The sequence below is a fragment of the Spermophilus citellus genome (assembly GCF_964194105.1).
Source record: "Spermophilus citellus genome assembly, chromosome: 9".
NCBI lineage: Eukaryota > Metazoa > Chordata > Mammalia > Rodentia > Sciuridae > Spermophilus > Spermophilus citellus.
Genome location: NC_138191.1, coordinates 104,444,132 through 104,458,583, shown reverse-complemented (window position 1 = coordinate 104,458,583; position 14,452 = coordinate 104,444,132). Strand labels below are relative to the sequence as shown.

Here is a 14,452-nt window from a genome sequence, read left to right as displayed (position 1 = left end):
TAAGGTTAATCTGTAACTCAAATTCTATTCAGATTAAGGAACTTCTTTGCTTCTAAATTGCATATACACTACACTAAACTTTTCCTTAGTCTCAGTTAACTCTGTTACTTCCAACATAGGAACAAGTCATATTTTTAAGATAATTGCTTAATTTCACTTAAAAATTGCTATTTTGTAGGTGAATTAGTGTATTCTTAAAACTGATTTTTAAGAACATTCAATTAAGTACATTGGACAGTTGGGGATTTTTGTTTTTGTTTTGTTTTTTCTTTTGCAGTACTCAGTATGGAACCCAGGGCCTAGAACATGCTAGGCAAGTGCTCAACCAGTGAGCTATGTTCCTATTCCTTTTTATTTTATTTTGAGACAGGGTCTTGCTAAATTGTTCAGGCTGGCCTTGAACTCATTTCTTTTTGTTTCAGCCTCCTGAATAGCTGGGATTACAGGTTATGTGCCATTATGTCTGACTTTTTTTTCTCTCTCTCTTTAGTAAATTTGTTGTGTTTTTTATTTATTAGTTTGCTTTTTTATTTTTACCCTCAAGATACAGTGTCACGGGGGCCGGAGTTGTGGCTCAGTGGTAGAGTGCTTTCCTAGAATGCGTGGGGCACTCAATTTGATCCCCAGCACCATATAAAAACAAATAAAATAGAGGTACTGTGTCCATCTACAACTAAATATAAATATATATGATACACATATAAATATATATATGACACAATGTCACAAATGTTGCCCAGATGACTTTAAATTGTTGGCCTAAAATTATCCTTTGCATGAGCCTCTGAGAGTGGCATGTGCTACTGTGCCTGTACTAAACAGGATATTTAGAAGCATACTGAATTCAAACATTTTGAAGACTATTTTTTTAAATATATTTTTAGTTGTAGATGGACACAATGCCTTTATTTTATTTATTTACTTTTATATGGTGCTGAGGATCGAACCCAGTGCCTCACACTTTAGGCAAGCACTCTACCACAGAGCTAAAATACAACCCTAGCCCTGAAGAAAGACTACTTTAATTGTTGCTCATAAAATGGAATAAGAACTAAATATGTAATTCTACTCCAGTTTAGAAATCCAAAAATGTGACTACTAAACTAATAAGTTAATACAAAGAAAATTTAAAAAGCTACATACTTTATTAGTACATTCTCTTTTTCAAAAAAATCTTGTCATTATCTAGGAAACAATAAGCATGTTTTACACTTAACTATTTTCAGTGATCTTCTGGACCTGTTAAACCCCAAAATTGATTGTTTTGACATTACATTTCTGCCATGACAGTGTAAAACATCTCTCTTCATAGTGCCATTTTAGGTTGGTACTAGGCAATACTGAGAATGAAACTGTAGGAGTATTTTGTAAATCTGCTTTGAACCAGAAGGCAGATTCTCTATAACCAGAAATATTAAAGGCACATGAGTTAGAGCTTTTGTAGTCTACAGATCATCTTGATACTTATTCTTTGCTATCTTACAGATTCCAAACAGGCATCTGTGAGACTGTTTAGACTCTCAGGATACCTCACAGAACAGGACACAGACTTCTCTGTACATAAGCTTTTCCTAATACAAGAATTTTAGTTAAGTTATGAAAGAAAATATCCTTGTGGGCCAAACCAACATATTTGGAAATGAATGCTACCCAAGTCTTTAATGCTGACCAAAGTTTTCTATTTAATTAAGCTGTTGATGCTTCTAACAATAAACTAAAAGACCTTAGTAAAGAAATAGGAAATCAAATCCTTGAATTAGTTAACTTTATTGTATGCAGAACCTTTAATACATATGGCCAGTAGAAATAACTTAAAAGTGATTATCCATACACATGATAAATTTTCAGAATTGAAAATAAAACACTTCTTTAGAATGCTTCTCAAGGGAAAAGGAGAAATTTTGAGAACAAATTTTGGATGAGAAGGGCATTTTAGCTTATACTTATGAGTCATTATCTATAAAAAGTTTCACAGGTACAGGTTGAGCATTCCTTATCTGAAATGCCTGGGACCAAAAATGTTTCAGATTTTGGAATATTTACATAGATTTTACTGAGTGAACATCCCTATCCTGAAAATCCAAAGTAAAAAATACTCCAAAATCCAAAACGTTTTGAGCATTATATTAACATTCCAGAAGTTTCAGACTAAAGATTTCAGATTAGGGATGCTCAAGGTATACCTATAATTCAGCCTTCTCCAGGCAATAGCTTTGTAGTAAACTCAGGCTTGTCCAAGTACAAATAAAGTTCACAAAGCTTGATAATCTAATAAAAATCTCTCTTCCTAAAGCCAAGCAGATAATTTTGGTATCTAGAAATTAAGGAAGAAATGTCTAGATGTGAAGTATGATTTGCCGTGCTCCATCACCCATTACAACATCTATTTCAATCAAAGACTGTCACTAAGGACCTCCTCTTAATTCCCTACTTGTATTCTCAGACTCAAGACAAAAAAAAAAAAGAACAAGTAAAAGTTTTTCTTAGGCTATCAACAAGCAAAACCTTACCTATTTGTTAGCTACACACCCTCCTACTATACCTGCTGCCAATAAAATGTTTGGAGCTAGTAAAAATTGCCGTCAAATAAAAGTAGGAACTTGTTTCACTGGCTTTTCTCTGCAGGTTAAACTATGGCCATAGAAAACCATGCTCTGCATTGATTCAAATCTTTAAACTGTCTCATGGATATTATTCCTACATAATATACAGGTTATGTTACAATTTGAATTGCATTGGAAAAATAGCCAACAAGGTTATTTCTCAGAAGCTTTTAGCAAACAATCCTACATAATATACAGGTTATGTTACAATTTGAATTGCATTGGAAAAATAGCCAACAAGGTTATTCCTCAGAAGCTTCTAGCAAACAATTCTTACAATTAGAACAATTTTTAATTGGACAATTTGAGAGCATAAACACCAATTCTATTGTTGGTAAGTTTGGCAAGTTTGTGTGAGTTCTTTATTAATTTAGGATATATTCCATATCCTTTCTCATTCACATTTTTAGAAAAATTACTTATTAGTCACTTATCTACCCAATACATATAAAACTCAATAAAATGAAAGGGTCCTATAATCAAATAAATATTTGATTTGCAAAAGATCAGATCATACATTTTCAAAATGTTGCTTGTGTGCTTATACCTTATGTTTCATAGTACAGCAACACCCCCTTCACAACGACTAGTGATCATGTTACCAATTTCTGTCCAGGTATCTGAATGAGGGTTGTAAACTTCAACTGAGTCCAAGGTACCTGGGGCTAAGAAATCATGGCTGGAAGAGCGGCCTCCAGAAACATACAGAAGACCATTGACTGCTACAACACACATGCCTGCTCTAGGCACTTTCATTGAGGCAACTTCAACCCACTTTTCCTGGTTAAAAGAGAAAAATATAAATGTTAGTAGTGTCAGAAAATGGTAACAGAGAACATCTCTAAAAAGTCAGATATTCTGGGCTGGGGTTGTAGCTCGGTGGTAGAGAGCTTGCCTAGCATGTGTGAAGCACTGGGTTCAATTCTCAGCACTACATAAAAATAAATAAATAAAACAATATTGATAACTAAAACAATATTAAAAAGAAGTCAGATATTCTGGTTCTTTTTAAATCTCAAACACATTTAAATCTCAAACTAACAATCCAGGTAGATTTATTTAGAACATTTTAAAATTAATGAGTTGGCATGGACAAAATAGAATTTAGAGGAAAATAATAGGAAACATGTCTGATTGAAAATTATGATCAGGAGGGCTGGGGTTACGGCTCAGTGGTAGAACATTTGCCTAGCATGTGTGAGGCACTGGGTTCGATTCTCAGCACCACATAAAAATAAAATAAAGAGATTGTGTCTACCTAGAACTAAAAAATAAATATTTTTAAAAATTATGATCAGGAGATTATATATAAATCATATATAGGATGAAATTCTGAGAAACTAAGTCTATGGAATACAACATTACTAGTGTCCTACTTCAGGGAAACTATTCCAAGAAAACAGAAAAGCTAATAATAAGTAGAGAAAACAGCAAGTAGCCAGGTAATCGAAGAACAGATTATCGGTAAATAAAGCATACAATGAACTAAATTTTTTAAATCATAAAAGTGAACATTGGGGGTTGTTGGGGTTGTAACTCAGTGATAGAGCACTTGCCTAGCATGTCTGAGGCACTGGGTTGAATCCTCAGCACCACATAAAAATAAATAAATAAAGGAATTGTGTTCATCTACAACTAAAAAAAAAAAAAATTCTTTTAAGTAAACACTGATGCTAAAAATGAACTTTTTGGCAGAAATTCAATGAGGTTCTGACCTTAGTACCCAGTTTAGACAAATCAGAACTTCAATGAAATTCTGAAATACCAAAACCAGAGATAATTCTTTGAAATTGAAGGATCAGATTAAATTTGAAGGCTATGATCACCTATAACTATGGAACACATCACAAAGCTAATATAGCTTTAAAAAAATACATCTTAACAGATAGACAAATGCACAAAATACCCATAATTGATTTATATAAATTAGATGCTTTGGGGTTATGTTTATAATTAGAACTAACCTTTACTCTCTCACAAAGTGCCCTATGACTAGAACAAGGGATCATGAAGTTCATTCTATGTTGCTGTTGTTTTTTCCATTTCTATTTGTGTAGTAGAACAATATCTGCTCTTTATTCCAAGTGACCTCAAAATAGTTTGTAAGACTAGAAGTGTGCTTTATATAGCTTTAGGATTTGGATCTATGATGTAAGACTTTAGTAGATAGTAGCAATACAATTTCAGATTAATGCATTAAAAAACCAAGATAACTCAATATTGAAAAGCACTAATTTTGGAACTAAAACCTATTTATTTCACAATCATACAGAAAAATCAGCAACAGAAAATATCCTCAAAAGATTCACTTTCTACATTACATAGATCCAAATGAGATCAATGTAAAAGGTGAAAATTATTTGAAATATCACCCAAGTTTGAAATTTATCAGAAATGAGAATCAAAATCCTTATGCTTTACAAGATATGGATGCCCCTTTTTGCCACTTCTATTCAACATTGTTACAGAACTTCTAGCAGGGAAATAAGGAAAGAAAATAAAAGGCATCTATATTTAATACAGACTTATAAAGTCAAACAATCTCTATTAGTAGATGTAGTCTTGTATATAGAAAAATCCTGAGGAATACACCCCTACACATGGGCACACACATGCATATAAGTCTGGTACAGCACTTGCCTAGCATGTTCAAGGCCCTTGGTTTGATCTCTACACAACAAAGCAACAAGAATAAACTACTGACCTATGAATGCAGCAAGGTTGTCATTAACAAGATCATTGCATTCTACACACTTAAAATGAACATCTGAATATGAAAATAAGAAAACAATTCACTTTATAATAGCATCAAAAAGAATAAAACAATTTGGAATAAATTAAAACAACAAACTGCAAGGACTGAAATCTATAAAGCATTGTTGAAACAAAATGAAGATGACTTAAATAAAAGGAAAGATCCCACGTTTATGAATTAAAACTTAATATTGGTAAGATGACAATACTGTTCAAATTGATCTCAGATTCAATGCAAGCCCTACCAAAAGAATAAAAATAAATAAAAACCAAAACAAACAACCCAACAAACTCAGCTGGCTTCCTCGAAGAAACTGACAAGCTGATTCTAAAATTCATATGAAATTCAAAGGATAATCCAATTTTAAAAGAGATCAGGCAGATTCACTTTCTGATTTTAAAAGTTATTGCATTGCTGCAGTAGTTAAGACAGTGTAGTATAGGCATAAGGGTAGACATGTAGATAAATGAAGAGAAATAAAAGCCCCCAATTTAACCCTCAGATATATGATCGATCAATTTTCTTTTTTTTAAATAATTTTTTTTAGTTGTAGTTGGACATAGTACCTTTATTTTATTTGTTTTTATTTTTATGTGGTGCCAGGGATCGAACCCAGTGCCTCATGTATGCTAGGCAAGTGCTCTACCACTGAGCCACAACCTGGGCCAACAATTTTTAACATAGACACCATGACAATTCAATGGAGATAGAATAATCTTTTCAATAAATGGTACTGGGACAATTGCCCAAATGTAAAAGAATAAAGGTGAACCCCTACTTCACACTATATATGAAAATTAAATCAAAGACTTAAATACAAGAGTTTAAACTATGAAAGTCTTAGAAAAAACATAGATGTAAATTTTCATGACCTTAAATTAAGCAATTTTTTTTTTTAGTTACAACACCAAATGAACAAGTAATAAAAGAAAAAAAAAACACATTGAACATCAAAATGTGAACTTGTGGTTCTTTTTTTTAAAATATTTTATTTTTTAGTTGTAGTTGGACAATACCTTTATTTTATTTATTTATTTATTTTTATGTGGTGCTGAGGATCGAACTCAGGGTCTTGCATGAGCTAGGCGAGCACTCTACCACTGAGCCCGAGCCCCAGCCCCAGCCCTGAACTTGTAGTTCTAAAAATACAATCAAGAAAGTAAAGACTGGGTTGGGGTTGTGGCTCAGTAATAACATACTCGTCTGGCATGTGTGAGGCACGGGGTTCAATCCTCAGCACCACATAAAAATAAATAAATTAATTAATTAAAGTTATTAAAAATAAAAGAAAATAAAGAAAACCCTTAGAATGACAGAATTTAAAAAAATAGTTGTAGATAGATGGAATACCTTTATTTTATTTATTTATTTATATGTGGTGCTGAGGCTCCACATATACACATGCTAGGCAAGTAATCTACCAATTGTAGCCCCAAGATTTTTTTTTTTTTTTGCAAATCATATATCTGGCAAAGGACTTGCATCTAGACTATATAAGGAACTCTTACAACTCCATAATAAAAAGATAAATAATCCAATTTTAAAATGGACAAATTAAGTAGATATTTCTTCAAAGAAGATATAATAATTACCAATAAACACATGAAAAGCTGTTTCAATTAAAAAAAAAGCCTTGGATATGGAGTTACTGGAATCATTATATACTGTTTGTGATTTTATAAAATAGTGAAGTCACTTCAGAAAACACTCTGGCAGTACCTAAGAAGGTTAAAGACATTTACCACATGAACCAGCAATTCTACTCCTAAGTATATACACAAAAGCAGTGAAAACATGTCCACATAAACATGTTTGAACCTGAACTTTCACAGCAGCATTGTTCATAAAGCCAAAAAGTAGACACAATCAAAATGCTGAATTACTTCCCAATAAAGCTGTTAAATGCCAGGCATAGTGGCACACGCCTATAATCCCAGCAGCTCAGGAGGATGGGGCAGGAAGATCAAGAGTTCAAAGCCAGCCTCAGCAATTTAGCAAGGCCCTAAGCAATTCAGTGAGACCCTGCCTCTAAATAAAATATGAAAAAGGGCTAGGTATGTGGCTCAGTGATTAAGTTGTTGTAGGTTCAATCCCCAGTACCAGAAACATAAAAAATTTAAAGAATGAAGTAAAAATTAGTTTTCCATGGAAATTAATTTAGACATGTTTGATAAAATTTATCATGTCTGAAAGTGGAAATCCTTCCTGTGTCCTTTTGATATATTCCCATTATTCAAGTCTAAGGCATAACACATCTTGTACTTCAGTATCTTAGCAGTTGAAGTTTTATAATGTAATTGTCTATTTATTTCTCCATATTCCCCACTACAATGTATCTTCCTTGAGAGCAGTGGTCATATGTTTAGTTTGTTCTTCTTTCTGGGCATAGTGCCTGATTCCTATTTACATACTGTGAAATCTGTAAGTATTTCTGATGGATAAATGAACCAATGAACAAATACTTGATAGAATAGTGAACCAAAGCTGACCACCCAACCTTTTCCTGTCTTTTTCTTCTTTTCCCTTCTAGCACAATTGAGTCAACTCAGTAAGTGAGAGCATGAGGGAACATGGAAGAGCTCACATGGACAGTGATGGGATAGGTAATGCATGGAGGTGACAAGTAGAGAAGACAGTATGCTAGGGAGATTGGTTTCATCTAGCAAGTAAGTAAATTGAATGAACAAATAAGTAAATATATTGATAGTAATAGGAGTCAAGTTTTTAGTCGACAAAGAAGATAGTATGTAAATATGGAAAGGAGAAAGGGCTGAAAAAACTTGAAGTGTTGTACTGGAATTGAAGCTGTCATATGAACTTATGGTTTTATTTTTTTTAATTTTTTAAAAATATTTTTATTTTTTAGTTAGACACAATACCTTTATTTTATTTATTTATTTTTATGTGGTGCTGAGGATCGAACCCAGGGCCTCACACATACTAGGCAAGTGCTCTATCTCTGAGCCACAACTCTAGCCCCTGAACTTATGGTTTTAAAATACAAATGTTGGGCTGGGATTGTGGCTTAGCGGTGGAGCGCTCCCCTAGCACGGGTGGGACCTGGGTTCGATCCTCAGCACCATATAAAGAAATAAAAAGGCATTTGTTGTGTCCGTCTACACCTAAAAAATAAATATTTTTTAAAAATAACAGGGCTGGGGATGTGGCTCAAGCGGTAGAGCGCTCGCCTGGCATGCGTGCGGCCTGGGTTCAATCCTCAACACCACATACAAAACAAAACAAAGATGTTGTGTCCACCAAAAACTAAAAAAACAAATAAATATTTAAAAATTCTCTCTCTGTTTAAAATAAAAATAAAAATAATAAAATAAAATACAAATGTACAAATATATTCAGAGTTATGGAATAATATATGTGTGAATACATACACACATATACATACATATAATTCTTAGCTATGTTTACTCAGTGCCTAGGAGGAACTCCTTAGGAGCAGTTAGGAACTGAAATCTGAATTCTAAATACTGTTCTTCACTAAGAGAAGCTACGGCTTCTTGAAGAAATGGCTGATTCTAGGGCTAGAACAGAAAAAGCATAGACGGACTTAAAAGGTTTTATTTTGACAGAAAGTAAAGAAATGGTCAATGAATAATGGGAATATATCAAAAGGACACAGGAAGGATTTCCAATTTCAGACATGATAAATTTTATCAAACATGTCCTCCTGCCATTAAGACCTAGAAAATTGGACAAAACAAATGAAACAGTGCTTTGACATTAGATAACAGGTAATATAAACCTGTGATCCCTGAGAAAAAGGAACAAACAAGGCAGTTTTCATGTCTAGGGATGCTTTCTTTTTTTTTTTTTTTTTTTTTTTTTAGAGAGAGTGAGAGAGAAGTGAGAGAGGAGAGAGAGTGAGAGAGAGAGAGAATTTTTTTTAATATTTATTTTTTAGTTCTCGGCGGACACACATCTTTGTTGGTATGTGGTGCTGAGGATCGAACCCAGGCCACACGCATGCCAGGCGAGCGCGCTACCGCTTGAGCCACATCCCCAGCCCAAGGGATGCTTTCTTAATAGTAGTACAAGAAGGGGATCCCAAGTGAAGCCTGAAAGTCAGCTAGTTTAGGAGACAGAGATCAGTTTTGGAGAGGCTGAAGTACCAGATATTTGCAAGTAACAGTGCCAGAGGATAGAAGTCCCCTAAAGTCTTGGGCTAAATACCACTCATTGGTAAATGGCTAAGGTAAGACCTCATGAGAACAAGCAAAAACAACTAATGGCAGGAGTTGTGGCTGAACAATTCTCAGACCTCACACAAGACTGCATGATATTGCAGTTCTGAATAGCCAAAGTAAAGAGAGCACTTGGGGCATTCAATAGAGGCCCAAGAAGGGTTATGCTTTAGTAGTAAGGATAGACTAACCTGAAGGATAGGCTATGCTAGACCTTCCCTATGAAGTTTAAGAACAAGTCTCAAAAGGATTGATACATTTTGCAAATAATTAAACTGTGTACTGAAACTAAACTCAAAACTAACGGAAGAAAACAAAATCCATAATGTATGAAATATGATATGTCAAGAGCTTTGTAATGTTTTGAACAACCAATAAAAAAAATAAAAAAAGAAATAGCTGTCTTATAAAAAAATAAATCCAAACACTCAGCAACATAACATTCACACTGTCCAGCATCCAATCAAAAGTTACCAGATGTGTAGTAGCATCTGTAACTCAAACCAGGAAGAAAAACAATCAATGGATACTCCAAAATTATAGAGATAATGAAGTTAGCAGATAAGGATTTTGAAACAGGTATTAAAGGGCTAGGGTTTTAGCTCAGTGGTAGAGCAGCTTGCCTACCATGTGTAGACACTGAGTTCAATTCTCAGCATTGCACATAAATAAATGAAAAAAAATAAAGGTCCATCAACATCTAAAAAATAAAAATAAAAGAAAAATAAACCCAGGTATTAATATGTTCTAGGATCTACAAGAAAATACCAATATGATGAAGAGAAAGAAAAAAAAATCTTCTAAAGCTGAAAAATATAATATCTGAAATAAAATAATCTGTAGATATGATTTGACATTGCAGAAGATTAATAAACTTGAAGATGGAAGAGAAGAGGGCCGGGGATGTGGCTCAAGTGGTAGCGCACTCTCCTGGCATGCGTGCGGCCCAGGTTCGATCCTCAGCACCACATACAAACAAGATGTTGTGTCCGCCAAGAAATAAAAAATAAATATTAAAAAATTTAATTAAAAAAAAAGATAGAAGAAATGATCCAGGCTAAAGCAGAGAGAAAAATGACTGGGAAAAAATTAACAGAAGTTTAGTGACTAGAGGACAATATCAAGTATCAAGTAGTTTTATAAAGATATAAATGGAATCACAGAAAGAGGGTTGGAGAATATTTGAAGAAATAAGACAGAAAGCATTCTGATTTAATGAAAGCTATAATCCCATAGTTTGAGAAATTTAATGACTTCCAAGCAAGTCAAACATCAAACTCTAAAAGTCACATCATGGGATGGGGTTGGGGCTCAGTGGCAGAGCACTTGCCTTGCATTCGTGAGGCACTGGGTTTGATCCTCAACACCACATGAAAATAAACAAATAAAAATAAAGGTATTCTGTCCATCTACAACTACAAAAAAAAATCTAAAAGTCTAAAAGTCATAATTAAGTTACTGAAAACCCATAACAAAAAGAGAATCTTAAAAGCTGCCAACAAAAAAAGACACATTACATGTTGGGGAGCAAAGACAAAAATCAATACTGACATCCTATTAGAAACAATGCAAGAAGAAATTAAACATCATTTTCAAGGTGCTAAAAGAAAAAAAAAACTACTACATCCTGGGAACAAATTTTTACTCCTCACACTTCAGATAGAGCCCTAATATCCAGAGTATACAAAGAACTCAAAAAATTAGACAATAAGATAACAAATAACCCAATCAACAAATGGGCCAAGGACCTGAACAGACACTTCTCAGAGGAGGACATACAATCACTCAACAAGTACATGAAAAAATGCTCACCATCTCTAGCAGTCAGAGAAATGCAAATCAAAACCACCCTAAGATACCATCTCACTCCAGTAAGATTGGCAGCCACTATGAAGTCAAACAACAACAAGTGCTGGCGAGGATGTGGGGAAAAGGGTACACTTGTACATTGCTGGTGGACTGCAAATTGGTGCAGCCAATTTGGAAAGCAGTATGGAGATTCCTGGGAAAGCTGGGAATGGGAATACCATTTGACCCAGCTATTCCCCTTCTTGGACTATTCCCTGAAGACCTTAAAAGAGCGTACTATAGGGATACCGCTACATTGATGTTCATAGCAGCACAATTCACCATAGCTAGACTGTGGAACCAACCTAGATGCCATTCAATAGATGAATGGATTAAAAAATGTGGCATTTATACACAATGGAGTATTACTCAGCACTAAAAAATGACAAAATCATGGCATTTGCAGGGAAATGGATGGCATTAGAGCAGATTATGCTAAGTGAAGCTAGCCAATCCCTAAAAAACAAATGCCAAATGTCTTCTTTGATATAAGGAGAGCAACTAAGAACAGAGCAGGGAGGAAGAGCATGAGAAAAAGATTAACATTAAACAGGGACGAGAGGTGGGAGAGAAAGGGAGAGAGAAGGGAAATTGCATGGAAATGGAAGGAGACCCTCATTGTTATACAAAATTACATATAAGAGGAAGTGAGGGGAAAGGGAAAAAAAATAAGGGAGAGAAATGAATTACAGTAGATGGGGTAGAGAGAGAAGATGGGAGGGAAGGGGAGGGGGGATAGTAGAGGATAGGAAAGGCAGCAGAATACAACAGTCACTAGTATGGCACTATATAAAAACGTGGATGTGTAACCGATGTGATTCTGCAATTTGTATATGGGGTAAAAATGGGAGTTCATAACCCACTTGAATCAAATGTATGAAATATGATATGTCAAGAGCTTTGTAATGTTTTGAACAACCAATAATAAAAAAAAAATCTACTCAACAAAGCATTTTTCCAAAATAAAGGCAAAAAAAGAAAGAAAGAAAGAAAACAGGGAGAGGGAAAAAAAGGTCAGAAAACAAAAGCTAAGAGAATTTGTTGTCAGAGACTTCACTAAATAAGTTATTCAAAGAAGTTCTTGGGCTGGGGATAAAGCTCAGTAGTGGTAGAGTACTTGCCTAGCATTCTTGAGGCCCTGGGTTCAATCCCCAATCCTGCAAAATTTTCCCTAAAACTAAGGGAACATGAAACAAGGTAGAAATCAATTCTTTAAAAGAATGAACAGAACTTGAACTTATAATTATATGGATAATTATAAAAGACTCATTAAAATTTTGAATTGTTTAAAATGTATCACGGGATTTACAACACATAGACATCAAATGTATAAGAATAGCACAAAGGATGCGAGGTGGAAATGAAAGTATATTTTAGTAAGATTTTTATATTATAAGTAAAGTGGAATGTTATCATTTGAAGGTAGATTTGATACATTAAAATATATATGTAGAAAAAAATATATATATATGTGGGGCTGGGAATATATAGCTCAGGGGTAGAGCACTTGCCTAGCATGAGCAAGGCCCTGGATTCAATTCCTAGTACCTAATAATAATAATAATAATAATAACAACAACAACAATAATATAAACACTAAAGTATTCATTAAAGAAAAAAAGTGAAGGGGTGGGGTTGTGGCTAAGTTGTAGAGCACTTGCTTAGCATGTGTGAAGCACTGGGTTTGATCCTCAGCACCACATAAAAAAATAAATAAACAAAATAAAGTAAAAAAAAAAAGGAAAAAGAAAGTGAAAGATGAAAATAACTAAACAATAAAAGAGGTAAAAATGAAATACTAAAATAATCAACATAAAGACAAAAAGAGGACAAAAAGAATCCAAAGACAAATTATATAAACAAAAATGGAAGTCTAAAACCTAACTATACTATACCTGTAATTACATTATAAAAGCATAAACTCTAAAAACCATTTAAAAGTCAGAGATGATTAGTGGACTTTGGTGGTATGTATTTGCAGGCCCAGCTACTCCGCAGGCTGAGGCGGAAAGATCACTTGAGCCCATGTGTTTAAGACCCATGTGGAAAACACAATGAGACCCTATCTTTAAAAGAAACAAAAAATTAAAATCCAAATAAAAGTCAGAGATTGCCCATCTCTATTTAAAAAGAGGCCACAACTATATGTTGTCTGCAGTTTATAAAAACAGACTAAAAATCGGAGGGGAAGTTTGTGCTTAGCATGCATGAGACGCATGCATGCATAAATGAATGAATGAGTGAATGAAGAGGTAAAGGAAAAGATAAACCATGTAAACATTCATCAAAAGAAAGCTTAGCTGCATTAATGGCTATATTAATATTGGGCGGAGTAGACTTTGGCATAAATATAGAAACATTTTATGACCAGAAATATATCAATTCACCAAGACGATATAATAATCTCAATGTGTACATATCTACCAACAGAGTTTCAAAATATGTAAGGAAACATCTGTCAGAAATGAAAAGAAAAACAGACAAATCCACAAATACTGATGGAGATTTCAATGTCCCTTTCTTGCTAACTGACAGAATAGTTGGACAAATCAGCCAGACTGGGGAAGACTTAATAACACTAAAAACTTAACTTTACCTAATCGACATTGGAACTCTACACCCAACAATGGCAGAATACAAAATATGTTCTCTGATCGAAATGAAATTAAGTGAGAAATCAATAACAAAAATGTATCTGAAAGATCCCTACATATTTGTAAATTTGATAACATATTTCTCTTTTCCTTTTTTTTTTTTTTTTTTTTGGTGCTGGGATTGAATTCAGAGTCTCACACACTTTACCCCTGAACTATACCCTCAACTCAATAACATACTTCCCATTGGTCAAAAGAAGAAATTACCAGGAAAATTACAAAATATTTCAAGATGAATACTAATTAAACACAACATATCAAAATGTGTGGAATGAAATTAAAGCAGTGCTTGAAAAAACATAATTTTAAAGGCTCATATTATAGAAAAAGAAAGATCAATCATCTCTGCTTCTACTTTAAGAATCTAGAAAAAGAAGGGAAAAATCCAAATAA

At 33.8% G+C, this 14,452-nt stretch overlaps 1 protein-coding gene across 7 annotated transcripts in view; it reads right to left on the bottom strand.

Moving 5' to 3' along the window:
* Window positions 1-2,341: 2,341 nt before the first annotated feature.
* Window positions 2,342-14,452, bottom strand: part of IPP (intracisternal A particle-promoted polypeptide) — a 38,211-nt gene continuing 26,100 nt past the window's right edge. For 6 of the 7 annotated variants that reach the window (XM_081307195.1, XM_081307197.1, XM_081307196.1 and 3 more), the window contains one exon: window positions 2,342-3,383. In XM_081307195.1, the coding sequence (XP_081163321.1) occupies window positions 3,159-3,383 (225 nt within the window). In that variant the 3' untranslated portion in view covers window positions 2,342-3,158. The remainder of the gene's footprint in view (window positions 3,384-14,452) is intronic. The other variant, XM_081307200.1, reaches the window with a different exon arrangement.